Source organism: Propithecus coquereli, unplaced genomic scaffold (assembly GCF_000956105.1).
Source record: "Propithecus coquereli isolate 6110/MARCELLA unplaced genomic scaffold, Pcoq_1.0 Scaffold355, whole genome shotgun sequence".
NCBI lineage: Eukaryota > Metazoa > Chordata > Mammalia > Primates > Indriidae > Propithecus > Propithecus coquereli.
Genome location: NW_012149230.1, coordinates 3,919,803 through 3,942,473, shown reverse-complemented (window position 1 = coordinate 3,942,473; position 22,671 = coordinate 3,919,803). Strand labels below are relative to the sequence as shown.

The 22,671-nt window shown below is 39.6% G+C and overlaps 1 protein-coding gene across 6 annotated transcripts in view; it reads left to right on the top strand.

Moving 5' to 3' along the window:
• NCOR1 (nuclear receptor corepressor 1) overlaps positions 1-22,671 on the top strand; it is a 158,463-nt gene that overhangs the window by 122,348 nt on the left and 13,444 nt on the right. For 3 of the 6 annotated variants that reach the window (XM_012651410.1, XM_012651411.1, XM_012651415.1), the window contains exons 29-42: positions 1,533-1,673; positions 2,586-2,669; positions 3,164-3,420; positions 4,167-4,527; positions 6,796-7,020; positions 9,687-9,896; positions 10,383-10,532; positions 10,936-11,049; positions 13,803-13,968; positions 14,179-14,672; positions 17,283-17,411; positions 17,828-17,985; positions 18,447-18,670; positions 21,426-21,569. In XM_012651410.1, coding sequence (XP_012506864.1) covers positions 1,533-1,673; positions 2,586-2,669; positions 3,164-3,420; positions 4,167-4,527; positions 6,796-7,020; positions 9,687-9,896; positions 10,383-10,532; positions 10,936-11,049; positions 13,803-13,968; positions 14,179-14,672; positions 17,283-17,411; positions 17,828-17,985; positions 18,447-18,670; positions 21,426-21,569 — 2,857 coding nt within the window. The remainder of the gene's footprint in view (positions 1-1,532; positions 1,674-2,585; positions 2,670-3,163; positions 3,421-4,166; positions 4,528-6,795; positions 7,021-9,686; positions 9,897-10,382; positions 10,533-10,935; positions 11,050-13,802; positions 13,969-14,178; positions 14,673-17,282; positions 17,412-17,827; positions 17,986-18,446; positions 18,671-21,425; positions 21,570-22,671) is intronic. The other 3 variants (XM_012651413.1, XM_012651412.1, XM_012651414.1) reach the window with 2 other exon arrangements.

The window sequence follows — 22,671 nt, the reverse complement described above, 5'->3', positions numbered from 1 at the left end:
AACTCAGTGAAAAGTGATTAACAGTATAAAGCCCATAGTAAGTGTCTCAGAAGTGATAGCTAAGATCATCACTGACTGTAGTCAATCAATTTAGCCTAGGAAAATCATCTTTATTTAACTTTAATAGAATGACTTTTATTTTAAAGGGATTCATATTTTAAGAGTTAATAATTAGGGGATAGATAATATTCTGACAAGAATATTGAATATAAATTCCCCTTAACAAAACTATTTTAGTGCCTATATCTATATATGTGAACACTTTCTTTAGATGTATTTCTTAAGTTATATTTTCCCAGTAGTAGTATTTTATAGGAGTGACTCACACATGATATAAATATTAGCCAAGGGATTGACTGAATTTGAATTCTCATTTGCAACCAATTGTCCTGTGACCTTGGGGTGGTCATTAGCTTTGCTTTCTTTCTCTTCAAATAAAAAGAATAAAGAAAATAAAGAAATAAAATATGTGTGCACATAGTGCCTGATGCTTCAAAATGTGGGTAGCTTGCTTATTTTCTTTCTCCTTTCTTGTTTTAACGTATCTGGCGTATTTTGATTAACACTTTGTTTCTGGGGGTAAGAAATTAACATACATTGGCCCAAGTCAGAAGTCTCGATGTCATCCTAGACTCCTCCGTTTCTTTCCACCTCCAAGAAATCACTATGTCAGTTCTATTCATTTTCCTAAAATCCAGAATCCATCCATTACTCTGTATCCCCACTGCCACCGTCATCTTTCATCTGGCTAACCCAGCAGCCACAGAACTGACCTCCCCACCTTCGGTCTTACCCATATTCAAAGCTATACGCCATGTCACTCTCTGCTTGACTCTCCATTGCTTTAAGACAACCGCAAGCCCTAGGTTGGCTTCATCACTCTTCCATGAGCTGCTTCCAGCTTAGCTCTTCAGAATTTTCTCCTCCTGCTTTTCCCCCATCCCCCTATGTTTGCTTCCCGCCACACTGTTCCTCCCAGTCCCACTCTACACATTAGCCTTTTCCCGAGCTTAAGTTCTTTTTGATGCACCACACTCTGTCTTGCCTTGGGATCTTTGTGCTCACTGTTTCCTCTGCCTGTACCACCTTTTTCTCCCTTTACCTTTGATTTAAGCAACTCTTATTCATCCTTCCTTCTCAGTTTACACTTCTAGGAAGCCTGATAAGAACCTGGAGGTGTCAGATTTCTCTCAGCATTTTCATAGCACATTATGTTTCTCCATTCATAGTACTTACCATACTGAATAGTAAGGGCCTATTGATATATCTATACCCACCACCGTTGGGTAAGTTTTATGAGGGAAGGGACTTAATTTGTTAACCTTATCTGCAAGCCTAGCTTATACCTGGCACATGGTAGGTATTCAATAAATATATTTGAGTAAAAATAGTTTCATGAATATCATCTACCTAGATTATATGGTAGGTTAAGACAAGTTTTTATATTATTTATAAGATAGACTATGAAATTAAGATAACTTATCTACTGTACATTTTAGGCCTCTGAACAATTCCTGTTTCTGTATCTGCAGATATTAAGAATGCCCGAGAAGGGACTAGGAGTCCAAGAACAGCTCATGAAATCAGTTTAAAAAGGAGCTATGAGTCAGTGGAAGGAAATATAAAGCAAGGGATGTCAATGAGGGAATCTCCTGTGTCAGCACCATTAGAGGGTAAAGTATTGTTCTCAGAACATAATTTTGGTACATGTAATTTTGTGTAGTAAGTTTGCATTAGTGTGCCTGGGTGACAGAGCAAGACCCTGTCTCCCCCTTCCCCCTCCCCCCAAAAAAGGCCGTGATATTTATAATTTTAATATTCTTCTAAACTTCGTATGGCAATTTTAGGATATGTTGTATCTCAGTCAAAATAAAACATCTGATTTCAGAAAAAAAAAGTTTGCATTGTTGCATTTAGTTGTGTTCAATCTCTGTCATTTCTACCTGAAATTTGTATTTATATTAATTTAAATCTAAGTTTATGTTCGTATCGACATATAAATCAAGTGGCGCATAACAGTGGAGGGAAGTAAAAATTAAGCATAGTTGGTCATAGCATAGGTAACTATTAGAATGTTCATATTTGAATGGTGATACCGTTTGTAGATTATTCCTGTTTAAGTTATGGGAGTTTTAAAATGTCAAATTCATTACGAGAACTTTTTTTTTTTTTTTTTATTGAGACAGAGTCTCACTGTGTTGCCCGGGCTAGAGTGCCGTGGCGTCATCCTAGCTCACAGCAACCTCAAACTCCTGGGCTCAAGCGATCCTCCCGCCTCAGCCTCCCGATTACTGGGATTAAAGGCATGAGCCACCATGCCTGCCCTCTTTTTTGACCTTTAATTACATACTTTCTGTGGCCATTTTGTATTTAGGAAAACATTTACAAAGGACCATGTGATGTCATAGTGGATACTTACCACTTTTATTTTTTCCCATGATATTCTTTAGATAGTTCACAAATATTGACATCCCTTCCTCCATAGAGCTTTTATCAAAAATATGTACTCTAATGGCAGCATTAAGTATGTGTGAATTGACATATACATTACATTTAGTAATTGAATTGCTTTCTTGTTTTGAAAGGGCTGATATGCCGAGCTTTACCCAGGGGAAGCCCTCATTCTGACCTCAAAGAAAGGACTGTGCTGTCTGGCTCCATAATGCAGGGTAAACTTTCTGCTTGTTTTGTCTTTTTCTTTGTAACTGCCTCACTGGCAAAATAGTTTGACATTAATTTGCAATGCATGAAACCTACTTTTCAAGATGTTTTCCCTTTTGAAATATTAAATATTAAAGTCTTGATTATTACTTTTTTTTACCTCTGAGCTACATATTAATAGTTTATTAAAAGATGACAGTTGCCCAGTCATTTAATATATAGAGGCATCTTTATTATGTAAGAACCATTCTATGACTGTGATGATATATATCTTGAACAACCCTAAAATAATAATGATCAATTAATACTTATTTGAGGATCTGTTATAAACAAAATTGATTACAAACTGCAAGATAGCAAGGCATTAATTATTTTAAATTATGGTGAAATATACATAATAAAATTTATCATTTTAACCATTTTTAAGTGTATAGTTCAGTAGCATTGTTGTGCAACCATTAACATTATTTTAATAAGTATGTTTCCTGAATTCTTTTTCAAGGCACACCAAGAGCAACAACTGAAAGCTTTGAAGAGGGCCTTAAATATCCCAAACAGATTAAAAGGGAAAGTCCTCCCATACGAGCATTTGAAGGTGCCATTACCAAAGGAAAACCATACGATGGCATTACCACCATCAAAGAAATGGGGCGTTCCATTCATGAGATTCCACGGCAAGATATTTTAACTCAGGAAAGTCGGAAAACTCCAGAAGTAGTCCAGAGCACGAGGCCAATAATTGAAGGTTCCATTTCCCAGGTAACTAGATTATATCTCTTTTTGGTGGCAGTCCATTTCAAACTGATATTTTTTTGAAAATGAGGGGGGTGGGGGTTTAAGCAGGCACTCCATCAGTTTCCGTGGTTTTCTTTTGTGGAGACAGAGTGTCACTCGGTGTCCTGGTAGAGTGCAGTGAGGGTGGGTCACTGCAAGCTCCAGGTCCCAGGCTGTAAGCGACCCTTCTGCCTCAGCCTCCCTGGTGGCTGGGACTACAGGCGCTTGCCAGAGTGCCCGGCTGTGTTTTGTTGGTTTTGTTTATTTTTTTGTCTTTACTTATTTTTTGTTTTGTAGTGATAGAGACGGGGTCTCACTGTGCTCAGGCTGGTGTCGAACCGCTGAGCTGCAGCTATCCTCCCGCCTCGGCCTCCCAAGAAGCTAGGACTACAGGCGTGAGCCACCACGCCCGGCCCAAACTGATATTTATAGAACTTTTTAAAAAGTATGACTTACTAATTTTAAGTGGTTCTTAGGATGTCAGACCTCTTAGAAATAAATGTGAAAGTTTTATGTAATCTTTATCATCAGTTTTTCTTATATCCACAGCATGGAGTATGTAACGTGGGCAAGTATACAATTTAGGATTAGTGGGTTTGTGATTGAGATGTCCACATAGACAACAAAGGTCACCATGGCAAACTATAACTGCCGTGGGCCAGACATAGACCTGAGATAAAAAAATATCCATAAAACTTCGCTACCTGTAACGTTTGTTTCTTTCCCTTTAGGGCACACCAATAAAGTTTGACAGCAACTCAGGTCAATCTGCTATCAAACACAATGTGAAATCGTTAATCACGGGGCCTAGCAAACTACCCCGTGGAATGCCTCCACTGGAGATTGTGCCAGAGAACATAAAAGTGGTAGAACGGGGAAAATATGAGGATGTGAAAACAGGCGAGCCCATGCGTTCCCGGCACACGTCTGTGGTAAGCTCTGGACCCTCCGTTCTTAGGTCCACACTTCATGAAGCTCCCAAAGCACAGCTGAGCCCGAGCATTTACGATGACAGCAGTGCACGGAGGACCCCTGTGAGTTATCAGAGCACCATGTCCAGAGGCTCACCCATGATAAACAGAACTTCCGATGGTATGTTACTTTCGTTGCCTGGTCTGATCATTTTTATTGCACTTTTTTTTTTAATCTCTGGCACATAGTAAATATCAAATTGCCAGCTTTAGATTATCACAAGATCTGTAGGTTGTGCTTGATACTAGGGCTATGGTATGCTGCCAGTTTAAAAGTAGGCATAATTTTAAGTAAAATACTTAATATTTAAATCAAGTACAGAGTATGGTGGAGTGCAGAAATGTCCCAGAATAAGTGTAATTTTAGAGTGGATTTTCAGCTAATTATAAGGCTTTCTGGAAGTCACTTTTGACAGTAGCTTCTTCAGTGGCAGTGAGGAGGTAGGCTCCGGAGCAAGACTACTTAGGCTTGAATTAAAGTTCTTAGTGCAATAAACTTGGACAACTTACTTAACTTTTCTGTGCCTTAGTTTCCTCATCTGTAAAATGGTAATGTAACATTAAGACCTACTTCACTGGATTGTTGTGAAGATAAAAGGGGGTAGTATGTTTAACACATTGACCACCACACTAGGAAAAAAAAATTTTCCCCTGGGGCCATGATGTTTTAATAAAACAAAATGATCCTTTCAAATTTGTTATTTTTTATTGTTTTCTGTGCATGAGTTATATGCAACACAGTTCACATTTTTAGAATTAAATTGTCAATATTAATTGTAACAATAGGAATATCAACAAGTAAGATTTTTCACGAACCAACTGCAGGGTTTTGCTTCACGAGGCCCCAGGCTCAAAACTAGTGTGAGTTAAATACAACTCACATGACAGTCAAGGCATTAAGAACTTAGAATAGTGCCTGGTGTTTATGGAGTCTCCATAAATGTGAACGATTATTGTTGCTGTTGTTGTTGTTATCATCAGTACCCCATTACCCTATGCTGCTGGCAGCTTCATCAGTAAGGGGAGAGGAATTGATTTTTACTAGGCGGTCCCTGAAACAATCTGAGGCCCTTAAAAATGTATCCACTTATTTTTAATGTTGTTGCAGTACGTATTTATCGAGGAGTCACATGCAAGGTCCTAGGCTGGACACTGAGCAAGTTGTAAAGGTGAAGAGTATTTTGGGGGGTTGGGAAGGTATAGCACAGAGTGAGGAGAAAGGGAAGTGCCTTACTATGGATAGAGTAATGAACCCAAATCCTTGCGACTTTAGTTTTGAAGGAGAGAATTGTCCTGCAGAGGGAAAAGGCACTCCACATGTGAGCAGGTTGAGGCTTGGAAAGGGGTGTGGTAAACCAGCATGATCTCTTGGTTTTGATAGGTAGATATGTCTGATCATGGCAAAGTTCGTATTATCAGAAATATTAGTCATTAGTTGGTGGTGATGGTTGCACAACCATCATCTCTGTACTTAATGCTGTACTGAATTGTACCCTTTAAAATGGCTAAAATGGTAAATTTTATGTTATGTATATTTTACCACAATTTAAAAAATTGAGGGTGATGGTTGATAAATGTTTGGATATGGTAGGCGTCAGTGAGACAGTCTAACCACTGAATAACATCATTTGGAGAAGGAGAGGCTGGAGTAGGGAGAAGACCAATGTAGGTGAGGTAATGAGAAAGTCACTGTGGAAGAAGAGAATAAGAAAAAAAATTAGTGATTGACAGGTAGCAAGGAGGTTGGGTAACACAGGCAAAGAGAGGAAATTGAGATTTGCTACATGTGGGGCCAAAAGAATTTAGAAAGTTAAAGTCACACAGAAAAGAAAATCATTTGTAGTGGGATTTATAAGGGAGCATAGAACTTCATTTTTAATCTTACGTAAGTTGGTAAGATACTGGTGCTGTGATCCAAAAGGTGGCAGTCCTCTCGAAATTTGAAATCTACTAGTTCTTTACATTTGCATAAAGATTGAATGTTAAAATGTTTAGGGCTAGGGTCCCAACCCCTGGGTCCCTGGACCATTAACAGTCCACAGCCTGTCAGGGACTGGACCACAGAGTTCCACCACCCTCCCGCCTTGGAAAAATTGTCTTCCATGAAATTTGGCAGCGGGAGGTGGGGGGGAGGGCAACGAAGCTTCATCTGTTTTTACAGCCTTTCCCCATCACTCGCATCACCACCTGAGCTCCACCTTCCCACCCCACACCCCGTAGAAAGATAGTCTTCCATGAAACTGGTCCCTGGTGCCAAAAAGGTTGGGGACTGCTAGTTTAGGGGACAGAGGACATCAGAATAGTCTCTATTTGAATGGTTGAGAAATGGCTAAATAGTATCTTACTTGCAAGTTTTCTTAAAATTGTGGCATTGACTCTTTTATTCCAGTTGCAATTTCTTCTAGCAAATCTACCAATCATGAAAGGAAATCCACACTGACCCCTACTCAAAGAGAAAGTATGCCAGCGAAGTCTCCAGTGCCTGCGGGGGATCCTGTCGTGAGCCACAGCCCCTTCGAGCCCCATCACAGGGGCCCCACTGCAGAAGTTTATCGGAGCCACCTTCCCACACACTTGGATCCAGCCATGCCCTTTCACAGGGCTCTGGATCCTGGTAAGCATGAAACATAGTAACAGTTTATGGCGAAGAAATAATATACCTGTATGACTTCTTAAGCTTTCTGTTATAATGCAGTATGCAGACAATTGCACGTATCATTAGTGCACATTATCAGCACTCCTTAAAGAACTAAAAATAATAGGTATATGAAAAGCCCTCTTAACTGATGGCAGTTGGGGAAGCTGATGAAAAAAGGTGGGTTAATGAGAAGAATTATTTTAAAATGACAGATGCTATCTTAAACATGTTACTTTACAACATAAGTAGACATTTATTCATATACTAGTGTTCTGATATAAGGCCAAGGCCTTTTCATAGACTGTTGGTTAAACCTCACCATACATTAAAAAACTCAACGTTAGGCCAGGCACAGTGGCTCACACTTGTAATCCTAGCACTCTGGGAGGCCGAGGCATCACTTGAGGTCAGGAGTTTGAGATCAGCCTGACCAAGAAAGAGACACCGTCTCTACTAAAATAATAGAAAAAATTAGCCGGGCATGGTAGCACGTGCCTGTAGTCCCAGCTACTCAGAAGACCGAGGCAGGAGGATTGGTTGAGCCCGGAGTTTTAGGTTGCGGCAAGCTGTAATGATGCCACTGCACTCTAGCCTGGGCACAGAGTGAGAGTCTGTCTCAAAAAACAAACAAATAAAAATCCCTCACATTTCCAGATTTGATTTTTTTATTTGTTTTAAAGTGAAGCTAGAATTTAACGCCATTTTCAAGCAAACTAAATACAGAATCCAGGCGGGGTGCAGTGGCGCATGCCTATAATCCCAGGTACTCAGGAGGATGAGGCAGGAGGATCGCTTGAGCCCAGGAGTTCGAGCCCAGCTAAGGGCGACAGAGTGAGACCCTGTATCTGTTTTTACAAAAACAAACAAACATAAGTGAATGAGTATGGCTGTGTCCCAGTAAAATTTGAAATACAGAATCCTTCTAGATTTTTTTCTAGTCTTTTAAAGTTGTTCAGTCTACACCTGATTCAACTTATGTATAGAGTCTTTCCAAGGCAGTCAACTTAGTTTTCAGAGAAATGACTCTTTTCATTCTTTCATCAATTTACAGATTATTTCATTAAGTTACATAATTCTAGTAACAAGTACAGTTGGAAGAAACTTGAACATCACTGATGTTGGTAGACAGAGTTCTGGGAGGTACAGAAATCTGCAGGTTACTAGAAAGCAGTCTGTGCAGGGTAGAGGGCAGCGTGTTTTATACAGGGAGAGGAGAATGAGCATCACCTCAGCAGGTGGGTAAAGAGAATCTCTGCTGGGCTGTCACGATCCACTGCAGGACCGGCTCCCCCTCGTCCTCCCAGGGCCCTGTCCCTGCTCCTCTTTGCTGCTGCTGGCTGAGCCTTAGTCAGACTGTGTTTTCTGCTCAGACCTCTTGTCTAGCAAGAGGTCTTTGCTTGTTACATGCTTCAAGTTAAAATTGGGGCACAGGATACTTGTGTCTCACCTTGGTCCTTAGGGAAGTATTTTTCATTACCAGTGTGCCAAATCAAAAAGTAGGAGTTCTAAGGGTTATTTACATTTCATAGTAGCAAAGTCTTGGTAGAAAATATTTTATCTGAAAGTTGTGTCAGTGCCATCAAACTACTTGTCACTTGAGAACTTTAAGTACTGGATCCCAAACCCAGTATTTAGGGGACTGTCTCCCAGACTGTGGCAGACAAAGTCAGCAGACAGACTTACCTGGCTAACAGTTCTAGATGAGGGGGAAGTAAACATTCCAGAAAACATGGTATTTGTTTTTCTAAGGAGAACGTACATATATAAAATAATGCACTCAGGTTCTCAGACAATATTGAATGTTTATAATTTTCATTTAATGTTTATCATAGTCCTTTATTTTGTAGCAGTTTGATTTGCTTGTCATTTTTGAGCCTGAGCTGGATGGATTATGAGTACTTTGAGGATAGAGACATTATCTTCTTTTTACTGTGTCTACCCCTTCCTGGCATCTGTGTCGTGCTCTAACCTAGGGGTTGCCAAACTGTATCTTGTTGGCCAAATCCTGCTGCCACCTGTTTCTGTAAATAAAGTTTTATTACAAAACAGCCACAGCCATTCATTGGTTTTGTCTGTAGCTGCTTTTGTGCTACAATGGCAGAGTTGATTAACTATGACAGATACTATATGGCCCACAAAGCCTAAAACATTTACCATCTGGACTTTCACAGTGAAAGTATGCCAAGCTCTGCTCCAAACACATGCCGAATTAAATGCTTGCAGACTAATCCTTTTCACCCTCAGGAAAGTAAAGTTAATGTTTGTCTGTCACAAAGTGTTTTCATATAACATATCCCTTGGTTGTATTGGATGATCAGTACTACAGATAATTTTATTTGCAAACATAATTCTTGAAGACTTCAGATGAAAATATAATAAAGTTACTTGTCAAAGGTTGAAAGTGAAACTAATTGAGAAATTTTTAGCTTCTGTTCTTTCTCCTTTTCCATTACATCTCAGACATTAGAGTGAATTAGAATTCATATTGCTAAAATGAATCCACCTTAATCCCTGTCACTAAGTAAAAGTTGCATGTGCACTAGCTTAACAGATGGTTTTTCCTCCCTTTTTCTGTGTAATGTTTATCAAATGAATTTCATCCGGGACAAAACTCAGTGTCTTTCTCTCGTTCTCTCATTCAGCAGCTGCTGCTTACTTGTTCCAGAGACAGCTTTCACCAACTCCAGGTTACCCCAGTCAGTATCAGCTTTATGCGATGGAGAACACAAGACAGACAATCCTAAATGATTACATTACCTCACAGCAGATGCAAGTGAACTTGCGCCCAGATGTAGCCAGAGGACTCTCCCCAAGAGAGCAGCCACTGGGTCTCCCATACCCAGCAACAAGAGGTGTGTGTCTCTGCAGTTGAGATTTCACAGGGTTTATTGTTCATCCAGAGTTTCTTGGGTACTTAATATTTGCTTGTTGAATGAATGGTGGGAAGAAAGAAAGAAAAGAATGCCATTTTCTTCTCCCCATTGACTTTAGTCCTTAAAAGCAAACAAAGTAATGGGTTGAGACAAGGTGTTTTGGTGAACACTGAAATAACTAAACCAGATCATTGTGCTGGGTATTTGAAATTCATGTTTTATGAGTTTGCTGTCTCTCTTTAATCTCTCCATACTTTGAGATTACTGGTGTGGAGCATGGTATTTATTTAATGTCCTCTAGATTTAAAGAAGGTTTTAAAAAAGTAATGATGGCCATCATCATTCTTATTTATATTGCATACAAATTATCATTGGATTATAGAGATAGACAAAACCCAAAAATTATATATAGTTCTAAACCTTTAGAATAACATTTAACATAAATTACATTTGTGTTTTGGATAGGAATCATTGACCTGACCAATATGCCTCCAACAATTTTAGTGCCTCATCCAGGGGGAACAAGCACTCCTCCCATGGACAGAATCACTTATATTCCTGGCACACAGATTACATTCCCTCCCAGGCCATACAACTCAGCTTCCATGTCTCCAGGTAAGAGTCTATAATCACACATCTCTCTTAATAGGACTGATGTGCATGAGTTTTTACAACATAGCCTTTTAAAGTATTTGGGGCTGTTTTTTTCCGTTTTGTCTATTGTAGTTTTTTTGTGTGACGTTTTTGTATTATGATTCCATAGCAGATTATGGTGTATTGTTTTTCATTTAACATTTATTAATAGTTCCTATGTGCCACCTCTCACTAGATAACCTAGAAATGCCATAAAAGTTTGTTAAGTTCTAGTTGTTCTCTAAGACTCTTAATAAAACAAACTTCCTACATCCCAAATTTGAAGCTTTTTGAAAAATTTTTAGTCACTTACAAATTCAAGTATTTGATATACCGGATAGGTTGACATTTCGGTCTCTAAGTTTCAGATTCTTGTGTTTTACAGGACACCCAACACACCTTGCAGCAGCCGCAAGTGCTGAGAGGGAGCGGGAACGAGAGCGGGAGAAGGAGCGGGAACGGATTGCTGCGGCTTCTTCTGATCTCTACCTGCGGCCAGGTCAGTGAAAGACTGCCCCTCTGTCCTGTGACGGATCTTGGCAATCTAGTGTGGTGGGCGTGTGTTACTGCTATAGGGGTGCAAACAAAAATTCTAAGATAGAAAGTCATTTCAGGCCTCAAGTGAAAAAAACAGGGGAAAATGCTGTACAAGTTAAGATGGTGGAGAGATGAATTTTACATGGAAAAATGAAATTTTCATGATGAATGTATCATTTTGATTTGGCCCAGAAATTGACTATAGGTGGGCCTGAAGACACTGGGCACAGAGCTCTTAAAGCTAAAAGAGCAGCCTGAGCAAAGACTCCTAGATATTAAGGGGTTGCTGAGTTCAAGTTTAGAGAAGGAATGGAAACTATGGTTAGTGGGTTGTGTGCCATCTTGAATTATAGTGAAATGCTGCCATTGTGTTAAGGAGGCAGGTGACATCATCGGAGGAGGGACGTTTACACAGTAGTGGCTTGAGATGGATTAGAACCCTGAAGGTGAGCATGACTGGTACCAGAAGGCCAGTGCGACTCTCCAGTAGTTCGTTTGCATGCTAATGGTGGCCTCAAATATTTTGATGCTGGGAATGGTCAGAAAAGAACTGCTAGGAAGAATATGAAGGTAGAGTCAAAGAGACTTAACAATAATTAGATACAGGGAGTGAGGAAGAGATGAGAAACAAGATTCGTGTGCAGTTAAAATAGGGAGTGAATAGTGAAAGCGAAGAGATAATCATATTTATTGTGGACATAGAGGTTGAATATTCCTTATCCAGAGTGCTTGGGACCAGGATTTTTTTTTCAGTTTTTGGAATATTTGCATTATACCAGTTGAGCATCTCTTACCCAAAAATATGAAATTTGAAATGTTTCAGTGAGCATTTCCTTTGAGTGTCATGTTGGTGCTTAAAAAGTTTCAGGTTTTGGAACATCTCAGATTTCAGATTTGGGATGCTCAACTTAAGGTGGCATGTCTTTGGGCCATCTGTTCTTATCCATGGTATACTTAACTCTTTTCAGTTCTTTCAGTTAAATCAAATTATTGACCGTGTCCATATTGTCAGATCCTCTGATCCTGGTACTCAGGAGAAAAGACAGCACTTAGAGATGCTGACTTAGCAATCACCTGCAAGAGTTGAAATTCTGGCTTGAGTAAAGCTTCCAAGGTGCAAGAGTGTAAAAAGAAAAGTAGGTCAATCTTGAGATGTTGCCAGGAGAGCTGATCCAGGTAGAGGCAGAAGGAAGCAGAGACATGGTCAGAGAGGTAGGTGCAGAACTGAAGGGCACAATGACAGGAGGTTGTCACATTCATATTGTCATAGGAAACAAACCCTTTGAAATCAACGTGGTTTGCAATGTATGGAAGGAGCCCAAAAGTTAGTCATCATATTTAATCCAGCAATATCGTTCCTGAGGATTTACCTTAAATAGTGGTTGCAAAGCCCAAACATCTCTAGATGTAACCCATTATCTATATATAATAAAAACCACTACAAATCTAACTATAGGAAATCCTGTAATCAATTTTGAGGTAGCACCATAATATTTATTCCACGTTGACCACATTAAAATGTGGAAATTTGATTTAATTAAAGCCTCGTACAAATGATGCATAACTTTGGTAAGAGCTATATTTTTTTAAATGCTTGTGATCCCACTGATGAAAAAATGTAGATTTATGACAGTAAGATGCCATTTTTCTGCATCAGATATTTAAGAATGTTGTTAAATATTCCATGTTGGAGTGTCTGAAGAAAGACACTCATACATTGGCAACGGCAGTGTAAATTGGGGCTATTGCTTTTTTGGAGATAAAAATTTGTAATGCTCCTTGATGTAGCAATTCCACGTCTAGGAACATTCCTATAGAAATCCTCACATAAGCTGATGGATGGTCAGAAGGGAGAAGATCGCTGAGAAGCTTGGCCGAGGTGGTGCTAGCTGTGAGAACAGGAGTGTGTACTGAAACTGCTAGCTGTTATGAGGCCAGAGAGCATGCTAGAAAGTTGAAGTGAGGGCACAGAGCAAGAGGATGTAAGAGAAGTAATTAGGGAATTTGAGAGTTCAAGATCCTCCAAGTGAAGGAGTTCTGACCAAGTCCAAACTCTGACTTCGTTATGGAAGAGATAAAGTTAACTGAACAAAAGTGTCTCAAGCATTGAAGAAGTGCAGTTATTGGAGCCAGACTTTGTGGGAGGATAGTGTGAATGTTTTCATCTCAAACAGGAGAGCTTGCTGAGAGAAACAGTTACCTGAGAAGAGGGCAGTAAGGGAGTGAAGCAGGAGGAACTGTGATTATATGAAGCAGCCCTAACTAAGCCCTTGTTTAGGAGTGGTATATTTTCATTATGATGCTTAGAAAGTTGTACCAAACGTGATTTTGTAAATCATAAACACACCAGAGTTTTAGGGGAAATCTGAGAGATGAAACTTATCTGATTTCTATTAGTATTTCATTGTTGGTGTTTTTTGTTTCTCTCTGGAATCAGAATTGAAATTTATCACAGAAGTGGAAATGACAGTAAATGATAGCTTTTGTTTTAAGTTATTGGTGTGGTATTATTGCATCTTTATTGAGAAACTTATGGAGCATGTTTCCAGAAAGGCCAGAAAGTAGAATATGAAGTTTCTTGTCCCATTTTCCTTTTTTCTATTTAGGAATATTAGGAAATTAACAGTCCATAAATGTTGTTGCCTTTTATCTCTGTGTCTCTATCTTTCTTCCTTATGGCTTGTCTGTCTTCCTTTTTCTTCTTTGCCCCTGTAGGCTCTGAACAGCCCGGCCGACCTGGTAGTCATGGGTATGTTCGCTCCCCTTCCCCTTCAGTGAGAACTCAGGAGACCATGTTGCAGCAGAGACCCAGCGTTTTCCAGGGAACCAATGGAACCAGTGTGATCACACCTTTGGATCCAACTGCTCAGCTACGAATCATGTCAGTCTCTTGTACACATTTTGACAAAAAATACCAGTCTCTTGCATATGCAATTTTAAATTTGTGACTCAATAGATTTTTATAGTCATGATTTTCTGCCCACTAAACATTTTCTTTTTTAATTTTTGCAGTTTGTCCTTCTATCTCCCCACCACATTTCCCAGTAAATGGTCTTCCCTTCACAGAGTTGTGATTTGGTTTTATTTACAGGCCACTGCCTGCTGGGGGCCCTTCAATAAGCCAAGGCCTGCCAGGCTCCCGCTACAACACTGCTGCAGATGCCCTCGCTGCTCTTGTGGATGCTGCAGCTTCTGCACCCCAGATGGATGTTTCCAAAACAAAAGAGAGTAAGCATGAAGCTGCCAGGTTAGAAGAAAATTTGAGAAGCAGGTCAGCTGCAGTTAGTGAACAGCAGCAGCTAGAGCAGAAAACCCTGGAGGTGGAGAAGAGATCTGTTCAGTGTCTATACACTTCTTCAGCCTTTCCAAGTGGCAAGCCCCAGCCTCATTCTTCAGTAGTTTATTCTGAGGCTGGGAAAGATAAAGGGCCTCCTCCAAAATCCAGATATGAGGAAGAGCTAAGGACCCGAGGGAAGACTACCATTACTGCAGCTAACTTCATAGACGTGATCATCACCCGGCAAATTGCCTCGGACAAGGATGCAAGGGAACGTGGCTCTCAAAGTTCAGACTCTTCTAGTAGCTGTATGTATCTCAATCTGAGTTTCACAATGTGATATCTGCGTAAAGAATTACTTTATTCTTTAGGTAAAGCAGAACTGGGGGTATAAAAAAACCCCTAATGCTTGATGGTAAATGTAATAGAAAAGGTTTTGTGGGTTAGTAGTACAAAAATGTATCTTCTGCTATTTTTTAATGATTATTTAAATATCCCAATTTCCTAAGTGTAAGCCTATCAGTATTTTCCATGAGAAAAATATACCATTTATAGAATTAAAATTGGGAAGTATGTAAATAAGAGGGCAGAGCTTAATAACATATTCAGACATCTGAAAGGTGATGGGTATGTGGTTAAGCTCTGTGCTACTGAGATTTAATTTCCCAGGTAGTGTTTGCTAGGACATGGTTTAATATTTTGGCTGATACCCTGAAGCCTCCTCTGTCCTTTTTCTGAGATGCAGATTTTTAAAAAGTGAGACTACCTTATCATTGGCGATGGGTAATACACTGCACCTTTCTTGCAAGTTGGATTTTGACCAAGTCTGGTTAGTCATTATGATGTCTGCCCCGCACATCTGTTAGAATTCACAAATCTACATTAAAATGCTAGAAAAGTTACTTTTTAAACTTTCTTTTTAACTATTGTCTAAATCCTATATGGAATTCCAGAAAGAACAAGCAGGTATTTAAACAAGCATCTACTAATACTGGAAATAATTCAGTCATATGCAGTCGTCTCTCTGTTATCTCCATTAAAGAAATTGAGGAGAGTTGGAGCTAATAAAAAAATGATTTCTCACACACCAAAATGCAATGCGCAGTTCTTTTTATCTCTAGATATCCAACAGTGTAATTACAACTTGTTTGGGTCCACACCTCCCCCATTGCTGAAGTGTTCACAGAGAAGGGGCAGCTTGGTGGTGTGTTGTGTAGAAGAGAGACCTCCTTTCAGCCTGAGATTAGGAAAATCCACAGCATAGGTTTCCACATGCAGAGTGTTGCCAGCTGAGGGAGAGACACACTGTGATTGTGCGGATAGGCGCTTTGGAAGGGAAGTCCTCAGCATACTTGGTGGTCCCACCTGGGCTTACTGAATGGTATACCACACGGGTTCCCTAATCATTGGATTCAACACTTTCCAGTTTGTATCACAAACCAAACTTTGCTCCAGGAGTTAGATTTTCAGAAGGTCTAAAAATAGAAAGTCCAGCTTCTTTTCTGAGTGTTTATGGTTCTGTGTGGGGTTGTCTTTTTATCACTGAGCACGACTTGCCTGAAGCCCATAGCTGTTTACAGTTACTTGGTGTGGTTTTCAATTTGACTCTTTAGAGCCCCCCTTACCCTGAAGGTGAAGCACGTTACCTTCGTCTTCCCCCCAAGACTTCCGAGAGCAGTGTGAGCACTGTCTGGGATCAGACTTTCTGCTGACTGAATAATTGGAAGTTTTCGAAAACAGATTTAGGATGTTGGGTACACAAAACAGTGATGAGTAACAATGGATACAAAAGTAGACAATTAGTATAAATTACTTAGAATCATGAATAGTGATTTATTTTAGTGCCTCAATGATAATTTACGTCCCATTTATCAGGTTTCCATTCACCTGAGTGTACAATAACCCAGGTAACTGCAATTTTCATGGCATTAGGGTAGGAAGGGCTGGTCAGTTGAATACTAGAGGAGCAGGTGGTGGCCAAGTATGGGTCATTCTTACCTTTTATACCTGCGTCCAGCCAGGGTCATATACCCTTTGGGCCTCCAACAATTTTTTTCAGATCCTTTGGTGCAGCCTATAGATATGAAGAGCCCTCTAAAGCCAGAAGGTTCCTGAGCAGGAGGTTACATCTGCCCCTCTCTAACTGTCAGCTCTGAGGCCATGGCAGGACTGTGAGAAGAGCCTGTACCCCCACTGCATAGCCCCTCAGTTTCCTTGGGAACTGCATCCTAGAGGGGGTCCTTCTCCGATGTGGGCATCTCCCATAGTTAGTTGGCATCCTCCCTTTCTGTGAATTTACTTCCCTTCAGATATTTTCTATGATTTCTGTTTATTTTCACAATGTAACACAGTGCTAAAGTTATATGAAATAATTTTTGTCAGCAATTCTCCAGTTATTTGAGAAAATCATGTGGTGTTCTGTAATCTGTAGCTTTAAAATCATCATGGTAATGAAACAGCTTTATAGCCTCAAAGTTTTTCTAAGAACAGACTATCCCACAGAATTGGAATTATTGGACTCAGTTAATTGTTGAGATCTACTTTCTCATTGGTTTATTGATCTCAGCTGCTGAGTGTTTTCCTGGTGATTTCTTTTCCAGTTCCCAGGAGAATATCACAAATTCATTCTCTATTCTGCCTCATCTCACTGTTCATTATTGACTTTTAAAAAAGATCTTAGAGCCCACAAAATTTTAGAAAATCCTATATCCTACTGAGATTAGGAACATTGAGGAAACACTTAGACACCTTTGATACAGTTTATTGAGCTTGTTAATTTTTATTATTAACCTGGAATGCCATTGAACATTTCTGAACAGAATTTTAAAATGAAAATATGTAAATAGTTTTGAAGAACTTGGACTTTTGAAACTTTTCACAGGATTAGTTTTAAAATAAGATTCTTTTCTTTTCTTAAGTATCTTCTCACAGGTATGAAACACCCAGTGATGCTATCGAGGTGATAAGTCCTGCTAGCTCACCTATACCACCCCAGGAAAAACTTCAAGCTTATCAACCAGAGGTTGTTAAGGCAAATCAAGCAGAAAGTATGTCTTGTTTTAACCACCATTTACGTGTTTTCATATTTGCATTTATCATTTGCTTCTATTTATCTGTCTAGACTATGTTAAGAAATAACTCATTTGTTTTAGGGTAATCTTATATGAGTCTGCTTTAGAAACATTTAAAACTACACTAATGAAAAATGACTTTTCAGCTATTAATTACTCATTTCTTTATATTTTAATGGTACAGAAAATAGTTCATATTAATTTTATTCTAGTCCTCAGACTTTCGTCAGTAAATAAGGGTTTTCCCCCCAAAATTAAGATATGTAAATTCTTTGTTTGGAGATATGTATCACATCCTTTTCATGTGTTCTTCTGAATTATGTTTAATCTTTGATAAGGAATAAAAAGGCAGGGGCATCCCTGGAGTAAGACATCTGTCCGTTCTCTATTAGATGACCCCACCAGACAGTACGAAGGACCACTGCATCACTATCGACCCCAACAGGAGTCACCATCTCCACAACAGCAGCTGCCCCCTTCTGCACAGGGAGAGGGGGTGGGGCAAGTGCCCAGGACCCATCGCCTGATCACACTTGCTGATCACATTTGTGTAAGTTTTTTATTATTCTTATTAATTTTTTATTTTGATCATGTAGAAAGCAGATTTCATACAGAAAGAGAAAAGCATAAGATGTCTAGTTGGGGTTTTTTTTTTTTGAGACAGGGTCTTGCTCTGTTGTCTAGGCTGGGGCACAGTGGTGTCATCATAGCTCACTGCAAACTCCTGGGCTCAAGCGATCCTCCTGCCTCAGCCTCCTAAGTAGTTGGGACCACAGGCGTGTGCCACCATGCCCAGCTAATTATTTTTTTTATTTTTTGTAGAGACAGGGTCTCACTATGATGCCCAGGCTGGTTTCAAACTCCTGGCCACAAGCAGTCCTCCTGCCATGGCCTCCTAAAGTGCTAGTATTACAACCATGAGCCACTGCGCCCAGCCAGATGTCTAGATTTTTTATGCTACGTTTTTTGCAAGTAGTTAATGAATTTAACCGCCTCCTCCTTTTCTCACAGCAAATTATCACACAAGATTTTGCTAGAAATCAAGTTTCTTCACAGACTCCTCAGCAGCCTCCCACTTCTACATTCCAAAATTCACCATCTGCTTTGGTGTCTACTCCTGTGAGGACTAAAACATCAAATCGTTACAGCCCAGAATCTCAGGCTCAGTCTGTCCACCATCAAAGGCCAGGTTCAAGAGTATCTCCAGAAAATCTTATGGATAAATCCAGGGGAAGGTATGGTCTTTACTTCAAGTCATATGTAAATTTCCCAACAGTAAAACAAACTTAATATAGCTACAAGATAGAGGATTTGTTTCTTAAAGTTCATTTGCCTTTATTCCCTGAAAATTGTAAATGAGGTTTTTTTCCTCTGTATATTATTCTTGGAATGTCCACTGTCTGGGCATTTGGTACTATCTTTTTCATGTATATTCAAAAGTTGATTATTCTGTTTGCTGGTTTACAAAGACAGCTATGAAAAATGTGTAATTTGGTAGTAGTTTAGGGATACTTGAGTGGTGTCCCTAAGACACCTTCAGAATAATAAATCTCAATAGTTTCTATTGGGTCAGCAGCACTAGATGTTTAGGAAAGGGACACTAAATAAAGGAAAGAGAGGCCAGTAGAGGCATCATAGGATGAAACATTTTTTATATGGCAGCTCTATCTGCTAAAGAGCATATCTTCTTACCTTATGTGCTGCGTTTGGATAAAAACAAAAAATGAATGCAGGGTTTTTAGTTCAAAATGGTAGACTGAACATTATCACATGTTAAATTATAGTTAAGTAGCACAATGGGAATTTAATTCCTAAGAATGCTGAGAATAAGACTGGAATAGCAGCAAATCTAAGATTCTGGCAAATATCTAGAAGACACACAGAGGAGCGATCAATCAGTAGTGGAAGTCATAGCTCAGAGCATGAAAAAGAGAAGTTTGTAGTAGAAGTCATTCTCCAGCCTGCCTCCAACCCAATTCAAAGTTAGCAAAGAACAGAAATAAGACTAATAATGTATTTAAAAAGTTGGATGGTTCTTTTTTTTTTTTTTTTTTTTTTTTTTTTTTAAAGGCAGGGTCTTAACTCTTTCTCCCGGGCTGCTTGAGTGCAGTGCTGTCATCATAGTTCACTGTAACCTCAAATTCCTGGGCTCAAGCGATCCTCCTGCCTCAGTGTCCCTAGTAGCTGGGACTACAGGCGCACACCACCACACCTGGCTAATTTTTTCTATTTTTAGTAAAGACAGGGTCTCACTCTTACTCAGGCTGGTCTCGAACTCCTGAGCTCAAGCAATCCTCCCGTCTCAGCCTCCCAGAGTGCTAGGATTACAGGCATGAGCCACCCGCCTGGCCTGGATGGTCTTTTTAAAAATACTTTACTTTAGAAGATTTTAAACATAAACAAAAGTAGAACAGTTTAATACATTCCCAGGTATCTATGACCCAACTTTGGTAAACGTCAAGCATATGGCCAATTTTGTTTCCTATTTAGCTCTGCTTGCCCCACTTCCAAACTGGATTATTTTGAAGCAGTTCTCAGACATAGTCATTTCAAGAAGCTGAATAATCTTAAGGATAAGATGAAAGCACATTTATTCTCTTAAAACCACAAAAAAGAAAAGGAATGTAGTTATCAAAGAAAAACGGGAAAGCTATGTATAGCTAAGATGACTTTTGGTCCATTTCTGACATGCAGTAGTATGTAGCAGATTTTGAACAATTGATGGCATTTATGAAAATATAATCCATTTGGCTTTTTCTCTTGTAATTTCTGCACCAGTACACCTGTACATTTGAACAAGGAATGTTACATTTCTTTCATTGGTTTTAGTAAAATTACCTGGTTTTTTATTTTAAAATGTTCACAGAATCCATGTGTTTGTTATAAAACAGCATCAACTGATTTTTAATCTATAAGCAAAACATAGAAGAGTTTTTCTGTAGTTTTGGAACAGGATGGAAGTGCTGTAAATCATATAAAAATGGCTGACACATTTTGAGACATGAGGGGTGTACAGGGAAGAGAGGTAGAAGTAAGGGTATATGCTCTAATCCTTCATTTTTAAAGAAAATATAAAAGGTTAAAGTATGCTATGCATAGTTAAAATAGACAAAGTAAAGATTAAAATGGGCAACAACATAGGGTAAATGGAGTTCTTCATTTTTCATGGAAGGGAATTGATAGATTGTTTCAAGTTTGATAAATCAAGAAATAAAGGTGTAAGATTAGAGTTTTAGAGGCAAACACCAAAAGAACTAAAAAAATTGGTCAAAAATAGCTACCTCTAAGAATCAGATGGGGTTGATTGGGAAAGGAAATAAATAATGTTATATATATGTAATTATGCTTAACTATAATAGTAATAAATGCAGATGTTGAAAGTCACAGGTGGCTCTTAATACATATAATTGCTAAGTCAAAAAAATTTTTTTTTTGGTCTAAACAGCATGTTTGTCTCACATTATCATTACCAACATGGTATCCAGAGGAAAAATATTCAATTGTAGAGACCCTCTCAGGCCTGAAATGGTATAACCAGAGGACGAGTCACTTGACAAAACTCCTGAGGTCTCAGTTTGGTGCTCAAGTCCTTTATCTTTAACTTAACGAGGAAGGACCTGCTAAGTCATGATTCAGAATAGGCAGCAAAAGCCTTGAGGGTTCACCTGGACTGAGCAGCCAAGGGCAAGACGGGGTCTGACATGGAAGGACACGCAGAGCCTCAGGGCGAGCTGCTGCTGCCCCAGCAGTGCTGTCTGTGCTGTGACTCCCAAACCCGCTGGGCGTACGTGGATACAGTGGCAGTAGCGGACCGTTTTCTCTGACAGCTCGGTGTATAGCGAATACCCAAGGCAGCTTTTTTTGTGTTAGAAATCGGCTATGTTTGCTCCTTCTCCTGAGTGAAGTCACGAGCTAACCAGTTTCTGTTTATGGTGAGCCTCAGGAGAACCTGTGAATTCAGCACAACCTAATATTTACATGTTACCGTAGTAGGCCCGGAAAATCCCCAGAGAGGAGCCACGTCTCTTCGGAGCCCTACGAGCCCATCTCCCCGCCCCAGGTCCCAGCTGTGCACGAGAAACAGGACGGCGTGCTGCTCTTGGCTCAGAGGGGGGCAGAACCTGCAGAGCAGAGGTGAGGAGCGTGCACGTCCCGTCCAGCAGCAGCTCCCGCTGAGGTGCAGGGGCTTAGCGCCTTAAAATTTTCCTTAAGTTGGTGCCTTTTTTCTGTTTTTGGCTTATACGTCAGGATGGGAGCCTCGGGGGATCATTTAGTTTATTTTCCTAGTGATCTAATGCTAGTGGATTTTAGCAAAAAAAAAATTGTAATATTTAAATAGGTGAAAAAAATCTATTATTCTTCTTGAAATTAAGTCCTTCTAGATCTTTTCTAAAAACCTTTTTTTGTCAGTGGGAAGGATCACCTATTGTTTTTAGCCAACATTTGAGTGCTTGCCATGTACCAGGCATTGTGGAATATACATGGATTTTATCTTACCTGTTTCTAACCCTGATCCCAACCCTATGAATTTTTAGGTTTTTATCCCCATTTGCATTAGATAGATGCCTTTGATTTGGCCACTTTCTGGTCAATCTCCATACCTCCACCAGAGTGACTGTCTAAATTAGCTCATACGGAATCAACCACTTCGTCACGAGCATGGCATTTGAGTTCCTTCATGACCGGGTTTACGCTGCTCATCCAGCTTCACTTCCTTCCACTTCGCCCTTCCACTTTCTTCTCTGTCTATATCAAGTTGCTTATTGTTCCCCGAATTCCTTTCTGTCCATACTCATGCTGTTTTCTTGGTATGGAACACCCTTCCCTGATGCTCTGAGAGGTTAATATGTGATTTGCCCATGGTCATGCTGGAAGTAAGAAGGAGAGTCCAGTTTTAAACCAAGGTCTTTCTAACTCCAAACCACTAGTGCATTTCTTACAATGTGTTGCTATTCATTTATGATATATATTCTTAAGCAACCAAATAGATGTTGGTACCTTTCAGTGAAATGAAGAAGGAAATCCATTTATAGAGAGGGAATGATATTCAATTTAATTATACATTTACATGTTTTCCCCTCAGTTTGTGAGATTTTTGAGGACAAGGGACCATGTTATACCTTTTTTCTCTCACCTTGTCTTTCTTGGCATATAGTTAGTGTTCCTATGTTTGAATGATGAGTGACCAGATTAGGTTATCAACAGCCTTATGTTCTCTGTTACCATCTGTGGCTCT